General features: G+C 51.9%; 1 protein-coding gene across 7 annotated transcripts in view; it reads left to right on the forward strand.

Annotated features, from left to right (window-relative positions):
- The window catches only part of DIXDC1 (DIX domain containing 1), a 53,840-nt gene extending 37,177 nt beyond the window's left edge, over nucleotides 1–16,663 (forward strand). For 3 of the 7 annotated variants that reach the window (XM_078379586.1, XM_072979299.2, XM_078379585.1), the window contains 14 exons: nucleotides 1,985–2,133; nucleotides 4,978–5,067; nucleotides 5,180–5,233; nucleotides 7,050–7,100; nucleotides 7,609–7,713; nucleotides 7,828–7,881; nucleotides 8,542–8,634; nucleotides 8,750–8,824; nucleotides 9,583–9,669; nucleotides 9,943–10,104; nucleotides 11,264–11,330; nucleotides 12,083–12,191; nucleotides 12,323–12,438; nucleotides 12,980–16,663. In XM_078379586.1, coding sequence (XP_078235712.1) covers nucleotides 1,985–2,133; nucleotides 4,978–5,067; nucleotides 5,180–5,233; nucleotides 7,050–7,100; nucleotides 7,609–7,713; nucleotides 7,828–7,881; nucleotides 8,542–8,634; nucleotides 8,750–8,824; nucleotides 9,583–9,669; nucleotides 9,943–10,104; nucleotides 11,264–11,330; nucleotides 12,083–12,191; nucleotides 12,323–12,438; nucleotides 12,980–13,089 — 1,322 coding nt within the window. In that variant the 3' untranslated portion in view covers nucleotides 13,090–16,663. Of the gene's footprint in view, nucleotides 1–1,984; nucleotides 2,134–4,977; nucleotides 5,068–5,179; nucleotides 5,234–7,049; nucleotides 7,101–7,608; nucleotides 7,714–7,827; nucleotides 7,882–8,492; nucleotides 8,635–8,749; nucleotides 8,825–9,582; nucleotides 9,670–9,942; nucleotides 10,105–11,263; nucleotides 11,331–12,082; nucleotides 12,192–12,322; nucleotides 12,439–12,979 lie in introns of all 7 variants that reach the window. The other 4 variants (XM_020793069.3, XM_078379587.1, XM_020793093.3 and 1 more) reach the window with 2 other exon arrangements.
- The last annotated feature ends 1,371 nt before the right edge of the window (nucleotides 16,664–18,034 follow it).

The following is an 18,034-nucleotide window of genomic DNA, read 5'->3' on the forward strand; positions in this document are numbered from 1 at the left end:
CAGCCATCTCATCCCCTGTCGTCCCCTTCTCCTCTTGCCCTCACAGTTTCCCAACATCAGGGTCTTTTCCAGGGAGTCTTCTCATCTCATGAGATGGCCAGAGTATTGGAGCCCCAGCTTCAGGATCTGTCCTTCCAGTTACAAAGCACAGCTGGTCTTATAAACATCTTTTTTTTTAATGTGCTCTCTGTAGAGACATCAGTTTCATTGTGGAGGCATTTCAGACTCCAGAGCGTCTTGGATGAAGTCAGAAATGGCAGGAAGGGGCTCCGTGTAGAGAGGGTGGGAGTTTAAGGCCAAGACCCATCTCATGTGAAGTCTGAAAATGGCTGGGACTGATCTGTAATGATCTCTGGGAGACTCATTTAGCTATGAAAAGGAAAAAAAAGGGTCCCGGAGAAGAGCCTTGTTGGTATTCATAGAGGAGAGAGGGAAGCTTTGTCATTAGATCAAGCAGACGTGGGTGTGGGGAACCGTCCAGACAAAAGCCTGAAATCGCCTGTCTGGGTTGAGTCTGAATTTGCAATGCGCAGAAACTGGATGGAGCCTGGGAAAAGGGGGTCTGGAGATCTTTGGGTCCCCCTCCCCAGTCATTTGAAGTGGCCTTTTGGAAAGGATTACATAGGAAAAATAATAATAACAGTGTTGTGTCGTGTTTCTGTAAACTTTTGGTAAGCATTTGATGCCGTTTAGAACTTTGTTTTCTCATTCATTGTTCCAACCAACATGTAAAGCAAACATTTGTTAGGTATGGGGATCCTCAGCTCAATCCCCACACCAAATACATGTTTACATGCAAGGCTGGGATCTGCCTGCCTGGGAGCATCTCTGATCGAGTTGGTTTACAACTGCGTTGAGGTTTCAGCCAGAGGCTTCTGGGCAGACAATTTACTCAGAAGTAAATCTCATAGATTTCAAGGTACAATTCAGAAGTTATTGTGCACGGGATGACCACCTGAGCCTTTATATTGGCTTTTCGGAGTCTTAGCCGTTTCTGCCTAATCCCAAGGAAATGTTCTTGCCTCCAAAAAGCCCTCAAAGCCGCTTACCATGAACCAAAACAGGTGCAATTGAAACATAAAGTTCATATAAGCATAGAAGATGTGAAACATTATTTTAAAACACACCAGTAAACACAGCTGGTGAATTTTTGACACCAGAGGGACTTGCTATGGCCCTGGCTGGAAAGCAGTCGTGTTGCTGTTGTGTCTTGTGTCAGTCAGCACTCGGGCAGTGGAGGAGAGGCTTTGCAAAGAAGCCGGTGGCGGTCCTGGTGCAGCGAGAGTTGAGAGTGTGTCTACACGACACAGTTAGAGCAGTTTGGGGCTACTTAACTGCTGCGGTGCCATCTTAGGGAGTTCTGGGACACCTAGTTCAGGGAGGTGGTTACAGAGAGTTCTGGGTACCTCACCAAACTATCAATCCCAGGATTCATGAGGATGGTACCATGGCTGTTAAAGATGCGTCTTACTGCTGTAAGTGTGTGGTGTGGGGACCTTGGTTTATCCAGCATAGTATCTTTATCTCTCTGCTTGCAGTGAGGTTTTACTTTTTTGCCCACTAGATGTTTTGGCTGTGCCTCATTGTTGCTACGTGTCATCAAGCCACCTCTGACTTACGGCGACCCTATGAGGGAGCGACCTCCCAATGCTCCTGTCCTCCACAGCCCTGCACAACCCACACAGCGCATGCCTGCAGCTTCTTTTAAAGTGTCGGCCCATCTCAGATGTGGTCTTCCTTGTTTCCTCTGCTCCTTCGACTTTTCCCAGCATTCTTGTCTTTTCCACCTTTGGAAGGCTGCTGTTAACAGAAGAGGTTGATGTTGAAGAGACCGACTCTAAGATGCTCAGTCTAACGTCTCTACCCTCCAACATCCTCCCCCTGCCCCCCCTCCAAGCCTCACCGTGTCTCTTTCAAATGCAGAGAAAACCCGAGGGGGGTGCCCGTCTCAAGTTGTTCAACGAGCTTGTTGTTCCACTTGCAGAAGAGTCCGGCTCCTTCTTTCCCCCCGAATGGCAAGCGAAGGGTCCTGCCACGAGCTTAGAGCCGCCGTGGGAAGAGCAGCTTCTGGAACAGCAGGATCACTTGGAAAAAGAAATGGAAGAAGCCAAGAAGATGATTTCTGGACTGCAGGTACTGGCTGCCTCCCTTTCCTCTTTTCTTTTTCTCCCATTGCTTTGCCTGCTTTTTCAGGAGCCAGGTGTCGTTTTTGGTCCTGCAAATGAAGCGGCAGGTGAGGTTCCCGAGTGGTGAGTTTAGTTCCGGGCTGGACCAAAAATTTCATGCAACGTTTGGGAAAAAAAGTCACTTGCGGCCAGTTTATTTATTGGTGATGTTTCTATCCCGCCTTCCTTCCAAGACCGCCTATGTGCCTCTCCTCCTCCTCCTCCTGGCTTTACAAAGAGCAGCCCTGGCCGGTCGGTCGTTCAGTCTGGGAGGAGGTAACGGGGGGCCCCTGGCCTATAAGGTAGTTTCATGGCTCCGTGGAATGAACAGCCTGGCGTCCCAACTCTTCCCTGCCGTGGCTTGTCTCCTTCTGAAGGAGGATCCTGAAGTGGCTCTTGCTTCTCTCACTTCACTACTAATTACTGGAATGGAGCTGCCTGACTGCGTCAGCGTGGCAGGCGTTTCCTGGGGGAAGAAGGCTTGATGTAATTTGCTGCCCCGTGGTAGTGACGCAAGGAGGTGCCATACTAGAGTCACAAGTCATGACTTTGGAGGAGATGCAGGGAGTTCTCTAAGATACAAAGTGTTGGGAAAAGGGGATCTTCCCATACCGGGCGTGTGATCCCCAGTGAACGAGGTCCAGATTGTGTGTATCGAACGGGTGCCAAGCCCCATGTTGTTGTGCTAAAAAGAGGGAGAGAAGAGACACGCAAAGAGGCTGATCAAGGAGAACTGGGAATGTGTTTACAAGATCTCCTGTTTCTGGAAAGGCTGGAATTTAAGTGACTGGCATTTGAGGCCACAAGGAATCAGAGCCGTTTACTGTTTCAAAAGCCTAAGATGCACCAGGATCAAAGGGCCACCTCATGAAACCCTCTGGTGATGCAGGAAATCAGCTGGTCAAGCAAATGGCTATCTTCCCCCCAATGAAGGAGAGGCCGCCCGCTCCAGGGGTAATCCCTTCCCAGCGACAAACCACTGGCAAGCTCTTCCTAATGCTGGTGGGAGCTACTGAAACCCTCTGAGCACATCTGCCCTCATCTGGTTTTAGAAGCTAAGCAGAGGTTTGGGCAGCCGGGCCACCAGTGGATCCCCTGCCCCTCCAGACAGGGCTGAGAAAGAATCCTAGCTGAAATTGTGGAGGGCTCTGTGGCTGCCAGCCAGGCTCGCCAGCGCCTGGCTCGATGGATGCCCAAGATCTGACTCCGTCGACAGCTGCTTCCAGTGATCCTGCCTGCGTTGCATTTTGCTCATCAGATGTCCTGCATCTGCTCTCTCACCCCAGCTACCTGTTCCACCCTCTCTTGTGTTGCCCAGGCCCTCTGCCCCCTCCTGGCAAAAGAGTCGTGACTCTCCAGGACAGCCCAGCTTGTCTGTTTGGGCAACCGCACTGGCTTTGCATCACAAAAGTTTATGTTGGAATAAACAAAGCTGGCCTTGTGCTGAGCACATCGCTCTACAGACGGCCAGCCGAGGGACAGAGGGCTTTAAGAAGGAGGGAAGGTTTGCTTGGTGCACTAGTGAAATTTGGTTGCCCCGGTGCCTCCCCTGAGACGGGTGACACCCCTTCTTTCTTCTGCTTCTCCTTTTGTGCTCTGGGAACTAAGGGAGGCAGCTGGTATGCCCGAGGGCAGCTGCCTGGCATGGCTGCTCTTCCCTCTCCCAACAGGAGGAAGGAGGCGGGTGATCGCACTGCCCAGGAGACTGAATTTGAATAGCCTGTCTTCCCCTTTAAAGCCTCAAGATCTGATGGGGGCGGGTTGAGGTTCCAGGGCTTAGCGGGGCTCCGTTGGGAAACCCCGACAAAGACACACACACACACACACACACACCTGAGTAGCTGTCCTGCTGGGCACACTTGGGCAGCCCTTGGCAAGAGGGGTTCCAGATGGGCCTGGCTTTCTGCCGGGGTCACCCCCACTCCAGCCTGCAGCCGGCCACTTGCGCGTGTATAAAATAGCTTTTCTGCAGTTCCAGAGCACCGACAGGCAGGCAGCGTGACACAAACGCACAAGAGAAGGTGATGCCAGCAGGGCGATTCCTAACCTTTGCTTTGTGGTCTGGGTCGGAGAAAATTCATTCTTCAAAACGAAGTCCTGTTCCCTCTCTAGGCAGCTTCCCTGTCTAAATTTCTGCCAGCTTCTAAATTTCTTAGAGTAATCTCCACTCCAGAATAGGAATCACTATCTTAAGGCGCAAGAGCTGGCCGCATCGCTTTCATTTATATCATCCCCTTTATCTGTGAAATTCAAAAGGAAGCCGACGTCCCCTGCCCAACTCCGTCATGGGGAATGGACGGTCTTGGAGGCTGCTGAATGCTGACTGATTGTTTTGTCAGGAAACCAATACACCAGGGCGGGAGTGGCGTGCCTTAAGGGGCTGGCTGGCTAGTGCCATGAGCAGCCATTGCAGTTTCTCAAGAGACTGGAGATGTGAAGGTCAGTTGGACTGGGGGGGGGGAGCTAGAACTAGTTGAGAGATCAGAGGTATAAAAGTCATTTCCTAACCTCCCAGCCCTTCTGCAATCTGAAATAGTTATCTGCCGGGAGACCTAAGCTTCTTGTCTACGTTGTTCTGTCCTGTGTCTGCAGACTTGAGCCCCCCCCCCAACAAAAGGGCATTGTCTGACACATCCCTCCCCCTTTGAGGTTTGCTCTCCGAGGATAGAATCCAGCTTCATGCCATTGTCAGCCCAGGGCACAGTGCTCCTTCCAGCCAGATCCCCTCCAGGTCAGGTCGGGTTTCGTTTCTGATGTGTTGCCATGGAGGCACTTAACGAGGCATCTCCTTTGCCTTTTCTGGTTTTGCCAGGCCTTGCTGCTCCGCGGATCACTCCCTGAGGACGAGCAAGGGAGGTTGTTTGTCCTCTCCGAACAGGACGCCTGCCCTGAAGAGCAGCTGGTGAGTGGGAAGAAGGGCTTTTCTTCTTCTGAACATCCGGACGGAGACTTCTGGTGCGCGCTGCTTCTTCTGTGCGGGGGGCCGGTCAATAACCGCAGCCTTTTTCATTTAGATCATAATCCGAAGCCGACTAGACCAGAGCATGGAAGAGAACCAGGAGCTAAAGGTAAGAAGCAGGCGGTTAGACGGGAAGGGAGACACTTCTTTGGCTTCCTGGGCTAGTGACTTATGGGTCATGGCTGTTTGGCGACGGTCTTTGGAATCAAGGCAATAAGGGTCCTGGTAGTCTTTAAGGCCGCCTTTAATTCCTCGACTGGGGTCTTCCACAGGTGTTGATGGGTGTTTTCCTTCAGCACCTCCGGAGGGCAACAGAGAGTCGGACTGCAGCAAATCCATGCCTTGTAGTGGTGGGAGCTGGTGGGAGCTGAGCTTGACATTCTGCTCTTAAAATGTCGGCAGCTGTTTTTTCGATCTGTCGTCTAAAGGCGGGCGATGAGTGTCGACAAGCAAACAGCATCAGGGATGGGTGGAGTGAATTGGAAGGAGAGAGAACGTTTGGCTTGGTTGCATGTTGTGGCTCTCACCACAGTGTTATTCCCCTGCTCCCGATCAAGGAGTGCCACGTAGAGTGGTCTGGTAATCCAGATAGGAGGGGTATAAATCAAATAAATAAATAAATAAATAAATAAATAAATAAATAAATGGAAATAAAAATAGCTTTTTTCAGGGCATAGTGCAGGGGGACCATGCCAGCATTGTGGGGACCCTCGGATCTCAGCACAATTATTTTAGCTTATTACGTGGCGGAAACAAGGGTTTCTGTAATTCAAATGACCTTTTTGGCACACTTCCGGGGGCGGTTCTGAAGGGCCTGTAGTGCTTGGAGTCTCCATCCCCCAAGCCCAGACCACCTCACTGGTGTTCTGAAGAGAGCTACCCTGAACACCCTTCCTCTTTTCACGTGGATCACAGCTATAGTGAACAGCAAGGAGCAAGAGCGAGGCAAGGAGATTTTATCTCCTGGATCTCTGTGCCACCCACTGGGGATGGGAAGACAGTGGCACCAATCCATCGGACCCAGGCTGGTTCTGAACCTGCTCAAGCTGGCAGGGACCGGGTCTGGATGGTGTGATCCAGACCTGTTAAAGGGCATTCAAAACCACAGCACAAAGGGTCACGCGAGAAGAGCTCTTTGCAAACGGCTGATTTTTCAGACTTTCTCATTGAGGGCGAGACATTTCTAATTGTCCTGGGTTGCCTCCTATGGTTGTTTCTACTCAGATTTTTATGAAAAGGAAAGGAGGGGAAAGAAAGCCCGCAGAATCCTTGCTCAACAGCAGAGTAAAGTAAGCCCAACTCTGTTGTGTAGGTTGCTCAAGGTAGCCTTGAAGTCTGATCATCCTGGAAAGTTGCAGTCTATTTGGAGAGCTAACCAGGGCAATGGTTTAAGATTTCTAATCATGTCTGAACACACTCTCAGTGGCGAGATAAAAGCCACTCCAGGACAGGAGGGGGAGGAGAGGAAAAACCTTCGGTTCTGTCATGGCTGTCTACCTCTTCTGGGGCCTGTGCAGAAGTTGGCTGTGAGCCCAGAACTCTGGCTGGAAGCTGACGCCTCAGCGCCAGGCAGAAAGGGCGGTTCGGGGCGGGTGGGAGGTAGGGGAATGATGGTTCTCTCGTTGGCTGATGCCGCTTAACGCCAACTGCTTAAGGGAGCAGGAGGTGCCCAGGGCTGGGTATTAATTAACGCCTTACTTTCTTAACTATTGGTTCCTTCAGACTTATTGAAGCAGGCTCAAAAATAAAGGTATCTGGCGTTTAGGCATGAGAATTCAAGAATTCTCTAACTCATAAGGAGGAGTTAAGATAAACTGCAGGAAGAGGACGGGAGAGAGAGAGAGAGAGAGAGAGAGAGAGAGAGAGAGGATGTTAAGATGGCGAGGCTGAGATGTCATTGTAACCTGACTTGATTGCATTTGCAGAAGGAGCTGCAGAGACACAGACTGGAAGCACAGAGCCTGCAGGGAGTCAAGGTGAGAAAAGAATACCTTCCAGGTAGGACGTGGTGGAGCCTTGTGGCCGTTTAGTGGGCTCGGGAAAGGAGCCCCACCGTGGTTCATCCAGCCGACGGCGTTGGCTTATATGTTGGTTTTGAAGCACTTACGTGTGCTTCTCAAACTGCCTTTGATTCCCTGCATTTCTCATAAACTGAATGAAAATAGCGAACCCACATGCTGGAGAGACTTCACCATTTCCATTTGCAGATGGATCTCATTATGATTTCATGTTCTGTGTATTTTATTTTATTTCTTCATTATGCCGTCGCAGACCCAATTAAAATGATACAGTGATAGGAACGAGACTGTTGATTTATTTTTATACCCTGTTCCTTTTTCAGCTAGTAGCCTTCAGACCTGATTTCTCTGATGTTAAAAATCTCCGCCTGTTTCTTTGGTCTTGACCTTTTTCTTGTATGCCAGTTTGGGAAGATTTCTCTTTACCCATAAAGAAGGAAGGTGATGATGTGCCTCTTTCCCCCAGGATGCTTTGCAGCAACGGCTGGTCCAGCAGGATGCGCTGATTCTCCAGATCAAGCAGGAGCTGCTGAGGGCGAACGTGGACAAGGAGGACCTGCACAGCCAAAATGTGAGCGGGGGTGCCCAGAGCCTGGGGGCCGTTTGGGTCCTTAGTTCAGGGGTGCAGGAATCTAGGAAGACATGCTCTGCATTTCACTTAACTACCCAAACCTTCCTTGCACAGGTGGATCTACAGAGGAAGGTGGAAGAGAAGAATCGACTCTTGGCTGAATACAAGGTAAAGGAGTTTTCCTTTATTTAAAAGGTTTTATCCTTCAGGAGTGTCTGAAGCTATTAAAAAAACAAACAAACCCCAACCAAGTCAATTTTACAAAGTCAGCAGAATCAGCAAAACCAATAAAAGCGAGTCAAGAAGGAAACAGAATCAACAGGAAGAAATCAGATTGTCAAAATATTTGGAATGTTAAGACCCAGCAAGAAAATATTACTAGCACTAGGAATAAAAAAAGCCAAAGACTTGAATGCCCAGCCAGATGGCAACATGCATGCATGCCGCAAACGGGGCGTGGGGGCAAGAATCTGGAAGTTGTCGTTTTAGTGGCATCCTTATAGTCTAAAAGGCCAGCAACATTAGGGTAGGTGGTGCAGGGGGGGTGAGGGGGTCGGCGGCGGCTAGAGAAGATGATTCCTCTCCGGTGTTAGGGAGAGGGTTGCAGTGAAGAGGTACAGCAACGTTGGATGTTCTTCTCTCGTACCTTCGTAGTTTTTTGTCTCCCTTTGCCCTCGGGTTGGGTCGTGACCGTGGGTTGGCTGGGGACCCTCCCGACGTTCCCCGCAGATCCCTGATGACCCTTCTCTGCCCCCCTCCCCAACTTTGCTCCCCTCCAGTGCAAGCCTTCTTCCCCTACTGATGACCCCAATTCCCACTGTGTTGCAGAAGGAGCTGGGCTTGAAGGACCGACACTTGCACCAGCAGCAGGCCAAGATGGAGGAGATGCTGCAGCAGCTCTCGGAGGCCAGCTATCAGCAGGTATCTTCCCCCCCCCCCCGGCCGGGCCCGCTGCTCCCTTCTCGCCAGACCCCGTTCCCCTCCCGTGCTCCTTGACCCCCTTGGCCTGCTGACCCACCTCTTTCCCTCTCCACAGGCGGAGATGGAGCGAGACCTCGAGCACAAGGAAGCCCTCCTGGCTCAGTGTATGATGAAGAAGGAGGCGGAGGAGGCACGTAGAGTTTGGGCGGTGGGGGAACAGCCTCAGCCACCCCACCCCCCCGGAGGTGTCGCTGGGGCCCCGGGGCTTAATGGGAATGATGGGAGGAGAGCTCCTCCTTCGGGGACCACTTTTGCTGACGTGGGCCAGCACCTGCCTCTGAGCTCCTCCGCGTGAGAAGGAGGCGAGAGGGTCGTGAGACGGGGGGGCAGAGCTCAGTAGCCTCCTGGCTCTGCTGCCTCCCAGCTCAGCACCCCAAAAGACAGATGGGGTCCTTGAGCCGTTGGAGGGAGGTTTTGCTGTCTGGTTCCACCCCCACCCCCACCCCTGGGACTTCAGGCCAGTTTCCGGAGGCACTTCTAATCTGCTTATGGGCCACCTTGTTCTTTAGAAGGTTCTCTTGGTGTGTTTGTGTATGTGTGTGTGTGTGAGAGAGAGAGAGACACTTCTACCAAAGTATAAAACTCTTCTGGGAGTTTCAGAGAGGCGGTTGCATGGTGATCTGGTGGGCCAACTTCTGCAGCACGCTTGCAGAGGTGCTAGCCGTGTCGACAGCCTTCCGAATGAGCCCCGGCTGCATCTGCCCTGCGTCCCCTGGAAGATACGGACGCTGATGAGGCTCAGCCCTGCCCAGCCTGGGAAGAGCGCCGGTCCTCTTGACTCGCACCCCTGAGGCTTGCCGGCAGGGGCGGGGGCGTGTGGGGAGAAGAAGAAGAGGCCCCTGAGCGCAAATACTAAGGTGTCTTGGTCTTTTCTGCCTTGCCAAGCAGGTGATCGCCTACAGCAACCATGGCTGTCAGAGCAACGGCTTCCTCCAGACCTCAGGAAAAGGAGCCACTTCCACAGCACACAGAGGGGTAGGCCCCCACTTCTTGGTCCCTGGGGAGAGAGAGCCCCCTCCCAGGAGATGGGAGAGGACACTTGGGACTCCCAGACAGAATTGTGGTGGCATCCTGGGAGTTGTCGTCTGAAAGCCAGACTTTTCCGAGCTTCGCCTTGGGGCATTCGTGGCTTGGTAGCTCCTCTGCTGAGAGGATCTGGATGGGGTGGGGGGAGGAATGGGGCAGAGCACTCTGGAGCCTCCCCCCTGCCAACCATCTCCCTCTGAGCTTCCTTCGTCTCTGGCACAGACCAACGACCTGCAGCTGGTGCGGGAGGCGCTGCGGAGTTTGAGGAACAGCTTCAGCGGCCACGACCCCCAGCATCACACCATCGACAGCCTGGAGCAGGGCCTCTCCAGCTTGATGGAGAGGCTCCACCGCCTGGAGATGCAGAAGAGGCAGGAGAGGAGGGTAAGAGGCGTCCCCGCCACCCGTGCCCGTTGGCTCAGAAGGGTTGCCGCGGCCGTGGAAGCCCCTTCCACTCACCTGGAGAGTTTGGCTCTGCGGCGGAGGGCCCCATGATCTGGGCTGATCTCCGCGGGCTGTGACCTAGCCCATGGCTTTGAGGCAGCCAACGTGGCTTCTCTCCCCTCCCCCGCCACGGCGTCCTCACAAGGACCTGTTCCTGTTCTTGTGGTTAACCAATCGTGAATGTGGGGAGTGGATCTGGGGCTTCGTAGCCTCAGGACTGTGTTTTGCGAGGTGCGTGCAAGGCGAGGGGTTTCATAGCTGGCTCCTGCTCTTGGAGCCCATGAACCCCGATCCCAGTTGGCTGCTTGCCCTCTGCCCGGAGGCCTTTACCCCCTTTGGAACGTCTGCCTCTAGGAAGCTCCAAGGGCGAGTCAGGAACAATCTGGAGACTGCTGTGCGAGTCCTAGAAAGCGGTCACGGGCTGCCAAGAGCCACAGGGCTTTTTGGTCCCTATGGACCATTATCAGTCATCACCATCATCCTTGTTGGGGGCGGGGGTGTCTTCGAGCAGATTTTTGATGGCCTTGCAACCGCCCACGGTCGCTTGGTCTCCAGTCAGCAGCACACTCTCCTCCTGGGCCTTTTAATCAGTGCAACCCATCTGCTCCTTTTCTCTCTGCTGACCTTTTCTGTTGGAACTACTTTGTGTGTGTGTGTGTACACAATTACTCAGCAAGCAAACTTGATTTGTGCCTCCAGCCCGGCAGTCTCCCCGAGTCTCTGGGAGGTTTGTTCCACCCACTAATGCCACGGTGGTTGCCTCTCCTTGTGGTTCACGTGGACCCTTCAGCTTGGCCTTCCTTGCGGCCAGCTCAGCCACCCCTGGAGTGTGATGCACAACCTGTTTGCAGGCCGTGCTCACCTTCAGAACCCGCTTGCAGTGCCGGGTCTGAGTTCTGGAATCTTGGAAGTAACTGCAGAGGAGAAAGTGTTGGAGAGTTCAGCGAGTTTGATTCCTCCAGTGGGCCTCCGTGATAGGGGTTGGACTAGATGATCTATAAGGTCCCTTCCATCAGTGCCCTTCTAAGATGATGACGAAAAGAGAAAGCACGTGCAAAGTATCTGTTGCCTTTCCTTCATCGGGCTTTCCCCTCTTTAGGTCCGAGGGAAGTCGCCTGCTGGCCGCGTCACGAACGAGTACCGAGACTCCTGGCCCTCCAACTCCAGTGAGTGTCGTTCCGGAGTCCCTCTGCGCCAGCTGGGAATGCTTGCCCCCCCCCCAGGTGTTGGGGCCGAGCCCTGCTCTTGGGAGATGCCCCCTGCCCCATGCCCTCCCCTCGTCTACAGTGCTGAGTTCCGGGAGCGCACTTGGGCCCCGCTGTGGGCATAAAGGGAGCCAGATATTACCGCCACATCAATAATTAACCACTGTAATTAATATTTGCTGCTTTGCTGTTGTGGAGCAAGCACTGCATTCTTCCAGGGAGAGTTGCCGTCCCTTTCCGAAGGGGCTGATTCCAAGCCGGTCCTGCTCCCTGGCGGCCAAAGTTCAGAAGGCAGCCTCTTTCCTAAGTTGGCCTTGGTTGCATCTTGACCCCAGAAGGCCAACTAGCTGGCGGCAGATCCTGGACATAACTGTCTCACTGGGGTGGATGAGGGGGAAGCTGGGCAAAGCAAGGCTCCGTGGGGTTCTTCTGTTTCAGGCCAGTGCCTTTAGAAGCCTCCAGACCTTGGCCAGCTTGGAGGCGTCTCTCCTGAACCTTCACAGATCCCTGAGATGGGGAAGGGAGAAGGAGAGGGTGGTGGTGGCCCAGGGGTGGTCCTGCATCCTCAGGAGCGCTTGGCCAAGAACAATCATTCCTACATGGGCGTGGGGGACAAACCGAGGCCTCCTTAAGTTACCTGCTCACGGGTCGCTGTGGAGGCTGCACCCGCGTCGCGTCCTAGCTGAAGGGATCTGCCGGTCTTCCTTTTCTAGAGCTGCCTCATTCTCACAGTACCCCCACGATGAGCAGCAGTGCCTGCACCAAAGTGCTCTACTTCACCGACCGCTCCCTCACCCCCTTCATGGTCAACATACCAAAGAGGTGAGTTGCCTTCGTCCTGAGAATAATATACTGTACACCCCTGGGTGGGGATGTTCTGGTTCTGATTCCCTAGGGCAGAGTTGGCCGCGGAACCCCATGCTTTTTTTTTGCTACTTCTCCTGTGCCTGCAGGTTAGGTGAGGTGACTCTGAGGGATTTTAAAGCGGCGATTGATCGGGAAGGAACACACCGGTACCATTTCAAAGCCCTGGATCCAGAATTTGGCACGGTCAAGGAGGAGGTACCTAGTTAGTGTTTGCTTTCAGCTTTGCTCTGTATCCCACTTCATCCCTGGTTCTTGAGGGAGACCGTCTCCATCCCACTCACCATGGAGGAAGCAGGGAGGGAGAAGAAGTGAGCAGTGGAGGTTCAGCGGGAGCGAGCATCTTCAGAGAGACGCCAGTGACGAGCCGGAAGATGTGGGAATGGGGGGTTGGCTGATCCTGGTTAAGATAGGACTTCCTTGCTTTCTCATTCCTCTTTTCCTTTGTGCATCCTTTATTCTTTTTATTTATATAACTTCCAATGCCACATCCTTGTGACATGCTCTCAGATCTTTCTCATAGGAAACAAACTGGCAGTAGATCTGTCTGCAGAATCTATGATCTTCTTGATAAATGCTGTGCTGAGGGTTCCCGACACATAGACACCTCTTTCTTTGCCGATAAGCTGTGGCAATTGGCCATTTGGTCAGAACCGGTGGCCTTGGGCTACTTGCCCATAACCTTTGGGTAGAGCTCTGCTTTGCTGAACGGACCCTCTCTCTCTCTCTCTCTCTCTCTCTCTTAGGTTTTCCACGACGACGACATCATTCCTGGGTGGGAGGGGAAGATTGTGGCTTGGGTGGAAGAGGACCATGGGGAGAACTAGCAGGACCCTTGAAACGCTCCTCTCCATGACATTCCACTGGACTTGCCAGATAGGACCAAAAAGTGTGTGACCTGAGACGCATCCAACTCATCACTGCCAAATGAAAAGAATGGACTTTCCTACTAAATAACGGGTATAATGTTTTGCCACGTACGGGGATGTGTGGAACTGAGGTCCACGGCCAAAACGTTGTGTTCAGAAGCTCTTGATTCAATCCGTGTCGGCCTTAACAGTCCTTCTTGGTCCTCGTTGCCACGGATGTCCTTTCTCCAAAGAACCTCACCGGGTGGCAAACAGTATTACAGAGAACCTGGCGCGTAGGTTGAAAACGACCAACGGTGGCCTCCGGAGAGGCAGGCCAGCAGGCCATGCCGTTAGACCTACTTTCTCCCTGTTGGAATCCCTCACCAGCTCATCCCTCCAGATGACTCTGTGCCCAACATGCCTTCCTGTATTAAAGCTCCCTCACGTCTATCCGCTTGAGGAACCGAACTGGAGCTTTCCAGACAAAAGAGAAACAAGTTGGACAGTGTTCCAGATCCAGTGTTAGGAGGGGCGGCGCCGTTGCTTCTGCTTTTGCTGCTGTTTGCTTTCCTGCTTCGTTTTGGGTGTTGGTGAAAAGAGCTACAGGCCCTTCCTTCAGCCTCTTTGCTCCCCTTTTCCTTTAGGTTGGGCAAAGAAGATCACGGGAAGGTCCCCATCGGGGGCTGACCCCTGCTTCTCAAGGGATCGGATGGCAAAAGAGCATCTGATCCTTGTGTCTCTCCCTCTTGGAAGTCTTCAAAAGAGCTGCAGACAATGGAAGGAAACCGGCTGGTACCGTCAGAGCAGCCGTTTCTCTGCGTTCTCCCGTGGCCCATGTTGGATTTGCACCATTAGCTGAGTTTTCTTCTGGCAAGCTTGTGCTGAGAGGTGTGCAAAGCCGAGTCCCCCGGCACTTATTTGAGGGTGGTGGCTTGGCAGTGGGATGTATGCTGAGCCATTCACTGCATACAGTTTCACGTGGGTCTCATCACGAGGTTTCAGCTGTGAAAGAGTGTGCAAAAGGAAAGGGGCCATCATATCAGAGGGTTTGCCATTTCCTCCTTCTGGTTTTAAGGTCACGCATGCAACTATCGATGTTGGCAGCTGGGTCCCCACCCCACCCCTGCTCTGCTTAATGTTGATTTCCTTATTTATGGTCCCATGGGATTCTGGGAGGTGTAGTTCTCCAAAAGTAATGTTTTCAAGCTCTGGTGATAGGGAATGGCTGGTAAGGCTTGTCAGCCTCAGACATCATCTGTCGTTTCACCCCCTGGCGAAAGCTTTGGCAGTGGCATGTACGACGGGTGGCTTCAGCTGATGGTGAAGGGGTGGCCAGTCCATTGTGCTTGGAGCCAGGCTGATGCAGGGGTGAACACTCTTTCTTGCCCACATACTCACACTCTTTCTCCCCACACCAGTGACCAGTTGCCTGTCACTGGTTTGGGCAGGGAGGTGAGCAGTGTCTCACAGTGGCAGGGACTTAACTCATCATCCCAATTCTCCCCAAGTCCAGCCAGTCTCCTGTGGTCTTCCAACCATCGGTATCCCCATAGCTGCTGCTGCTGCTGGAAGGGAGCACCCGGCTTCATACCGCTGTGCTCCTTTTTCTTGGATCTCGTCCTCCTGTGTTTTCAGCCACTAAGCCGGGAGTGCCAGGAGCATCTCTTCCCAGAGCCCTCTCGGCATCACAGCCCTGAAAAGCCGGTGGTATTTTGTAAAATCAGGAGACTGCTGTTACCCCTGCAGCTCTCCGCCTCCCAGGAGAACTTGTTTCCCCGCGTCTCCCCTCCTGTCCTTGCACGGCTTACGAAACCAGACCTGCATGGCGTGGATGCATGCACCGGCACCCTGAATGCGCATCTGTGTGTCAGCCTGCGTCCTTTCTGTGCCGGGCTGAAAGTTTGAAGGAGGAGTCGACTTTTAATCATTTTATAGAGTTAAACATATCCCTTTTTGTAAACTTGTTCCTGTTTTTTGGAATTATTTTGTATCCATTTACATTGTTGTTGTTGTCGTTTAAGGACAATGTATATTTTTATATCTGTGCAAGTGCTCCCCCCCTGTATATTTCTGCACGCACACGACCACATTTTAGCCATTTTTCTAGAGGAGGCTCATGCATTTTGTGCAAAGCATCCTGTGAACGCCTCCCCTCATTGCTTCCGTAACTAGCTTTATTTTACAACAAAGACACAACAGGTTTCTATTTTGCCAGCTATTTCTTGTATAGGCATTTATGTGCTGCTCATCTTGCCACACCTTCAGTGTACAGAAAGGGCAGCCATGCTTTTCGGACCCTCTCCACTTGTTAGGATCTGCAGCTGCTGTTGATATTCAGAGTGCGGGTTTTGTTGTCCTTTTAAACAACAGCTACAAAAGTTGGCTTTTAGAGGAGAGAGCTTATTCCTAATGGGAAAAACAGGGTTTCCGCTCTTAGAGAAACAGCTTTCTTCCTCTTGTGGAATTACTGGCTTCTCTGTTGCATGAATGTTCATAGATTGCAAAAAAGAAAAAAGAGAAAAAAAAACAGCATGGAGTTATTTTTACTATTAAAAAAAGGAGAGAGCCAACCAGTTTATTTCAGCAAATTGTGTACTTTAAGGTTGAGCTTGCACCTGCTTTCAATTTCATTTAAACGGAGTAGTTTTTCCCCTGTTGTACTGAGTCACGGCTTAGTGAACTGTAGCGGTGGGAACTGGAGACAGAACGTTTGCTGAAGACTCGTGCGGGTGGAGGATGGGGACATCTCAGGAAAGGCTTAGAAACTGCCTGGTTGCAATCCTGCATACTATTAGGCCATTTAAATCCCCGTGGCCTCTGAGGGCTTCAGCCATCCTAAGAGTGCGTCGGACTTCCATCCATGTCATTTCAGCGTTAAGGCTGAAGGTAGAGGCATTTCACCATTGTACCCTCCCCGGCATTATAAGGTCTATTCAACACCTTTGGTTTGGCTGTGTTCCAGCCGTGACACCAAAGACGGATCTACACCGCTGTCTTAAAGATGACTTAGGTGTCCTTTTCTCTCCCAAGAAAAGGGAGAACCCCTAAGAAAGGATCTAGATGGCTCTTAATAACGTTTTTCCAGCAATGTAGTTAAGCTATAGGGGCGAGATTGGTTAAGGAAAACCATAGCCTCCGTGGTATCTTGAACTGGGAGCTTGAGGTTTACACCCCAGGTTTATCTGCCTTCTTCATTGTAGGTCCAAGGGACAGACAGTCAAAAATTAGGCCTGAAAGAATGCTAGTTATTTACAGAACCGAGAAGCTGACTGTATTAAAAGAGTGTTAAATCAGCTTTTAAATGTCTTCACCTTAGAAAACGTTCTGCTTCCTGTTGAAATTCCTCTCTGGATTCTTGCAACAGGAGCCATGCAAACAATGTATAAAAAAAGGACTTGATTTTGCATCGGATGCCAAAGTTAGTCATCAGTAATGTTTGAATGAGGATTGGGCACTCAAGTCTCAACTGCCCACCGGCCAAGACAGACCCTGAAGCTTGTTTGTGCGCTGCAACAGGTGGATTTGTGGACCAAGACGTTAACAGAATCGAACTTGCAATAAAAACAGGTTGAAAGCAAAGTCTGGTTTCCTTTTTCCGGGGTGTGAAGTGGAGGGAGGTCCTCTGGGGTCCACGGAGTTGTTCCCTGTGTGCCAACAGACCTGTGGGTTTTGTGCTTCAGGAAGACCTTTCACCAACCACTCCGGATGCAACAGGGACGCGGCGTGGATCCAGGGTGAGAGTGGGGGGGGGGCTGCAGACAAGAAGGCTGCTTCTATCCGAATGCGAGTGCTGGAAGGGGGCTAGGCAGAGTGAGGGTGCCGTTCCTCTCCAGATACCTCTGTGCTGGTCGCCTGCTGCCTTCATCTGCAGTGGCCTACGAGAAGAAAGCCTGTTCAGGGATATCTTTTTAAATGAAGGAGTTGCTCGCTGCTTTCTCAGAGGTGGCCTGAAGGAACAGATAATGTACATGATCTATGGGGGCATTGGTTGCTGGCTTTTGAAGAAGAGAATGTGGTGGGGCTTATATCCTGAACCTAGCGGTTCCCAATCTTGGGTTTCCCAGGTGTTCTTGCACTACAACTCCCAGAAGCCTTTTCACCATCGGTTGTGCTGCCCAGGATTTCTGGGAGTTGCAGTCCAAGAACACCTGGGTTACCCAAGGTTAGGAACCACTGCCCTGTTCCAAATGGATGCTTCACTCTCAGCACCAGGTATTTTCTTAAACATATAAGCTCCTGAAACGGATGAGGCCACACTTTCGGAGCTGCTGCCCCAAACAGCAAGTGCATCTGGTTCCTGTGGTCCAGTATTTCAGTCCACCCCATAAAGCACATCCTGACGAGCTTCCAGGATAACGGGCTGGCAACCAATCCCAAATTTGGCCACTGATGGCTGCACAGATTCAACCCCCTTTTGTTTAGATCTGCATACAAATTCATCATCTCGCTTCATGCTTTCCGTCCGTCCTTCCCACTGCAAACGGCGAAACAAAACGGGACTGGCCTCCCCACATTCATCACAGCAGGCACCACGACTGTTTAAAAGGCGGGTCTGAAGAGGTCCATCTTCCCACTCTTCCTAAAAGCAGTGAGAGGGAAGGTCCCTCCTCTGTCATCTGGGGTGTGTGTGTGTGGGGGGCAACGGCAGAAGACTTGGCAGCTGAGAAAGATCTCCAAAGGCCGGGTGGGGTGGTGATGCCCTCGTCTTGCAGATCTTAGCATCTGGATGGGTTTATGGACCTTGTTTTGGCCCTCTTGGGGCCCCAAGTGAGAGTCATCATCTTCAGTCCCATGCAAAACTGTGCTTGGCAGACTGCACGGGCACAGGCTGGCTCGCCTGCAGGAAATGTCTCATAAGAACCTCTAAAAGTGGTTTATTTTGGAATGGCTGCAAGGCTCCTTTGAAGAACCCACGTTCGTAATTAATACCAGCACGTCAATAAAACCTCT

This window comes from Pogona vitticeps, chromosome 8 (genome assembly GCF_051106095.1).
Source record: "Pogona vitticeps strain Pit_001003342236 chromosome 8, PviZW2.1, whole genome shotgun sequence".
Taxonomy (NCBI): Eukaryota; Metazoa; Chordata; class Lepidosauria; order Squamata; family Agamidae; genus Pogona; species Pogona vitticeps.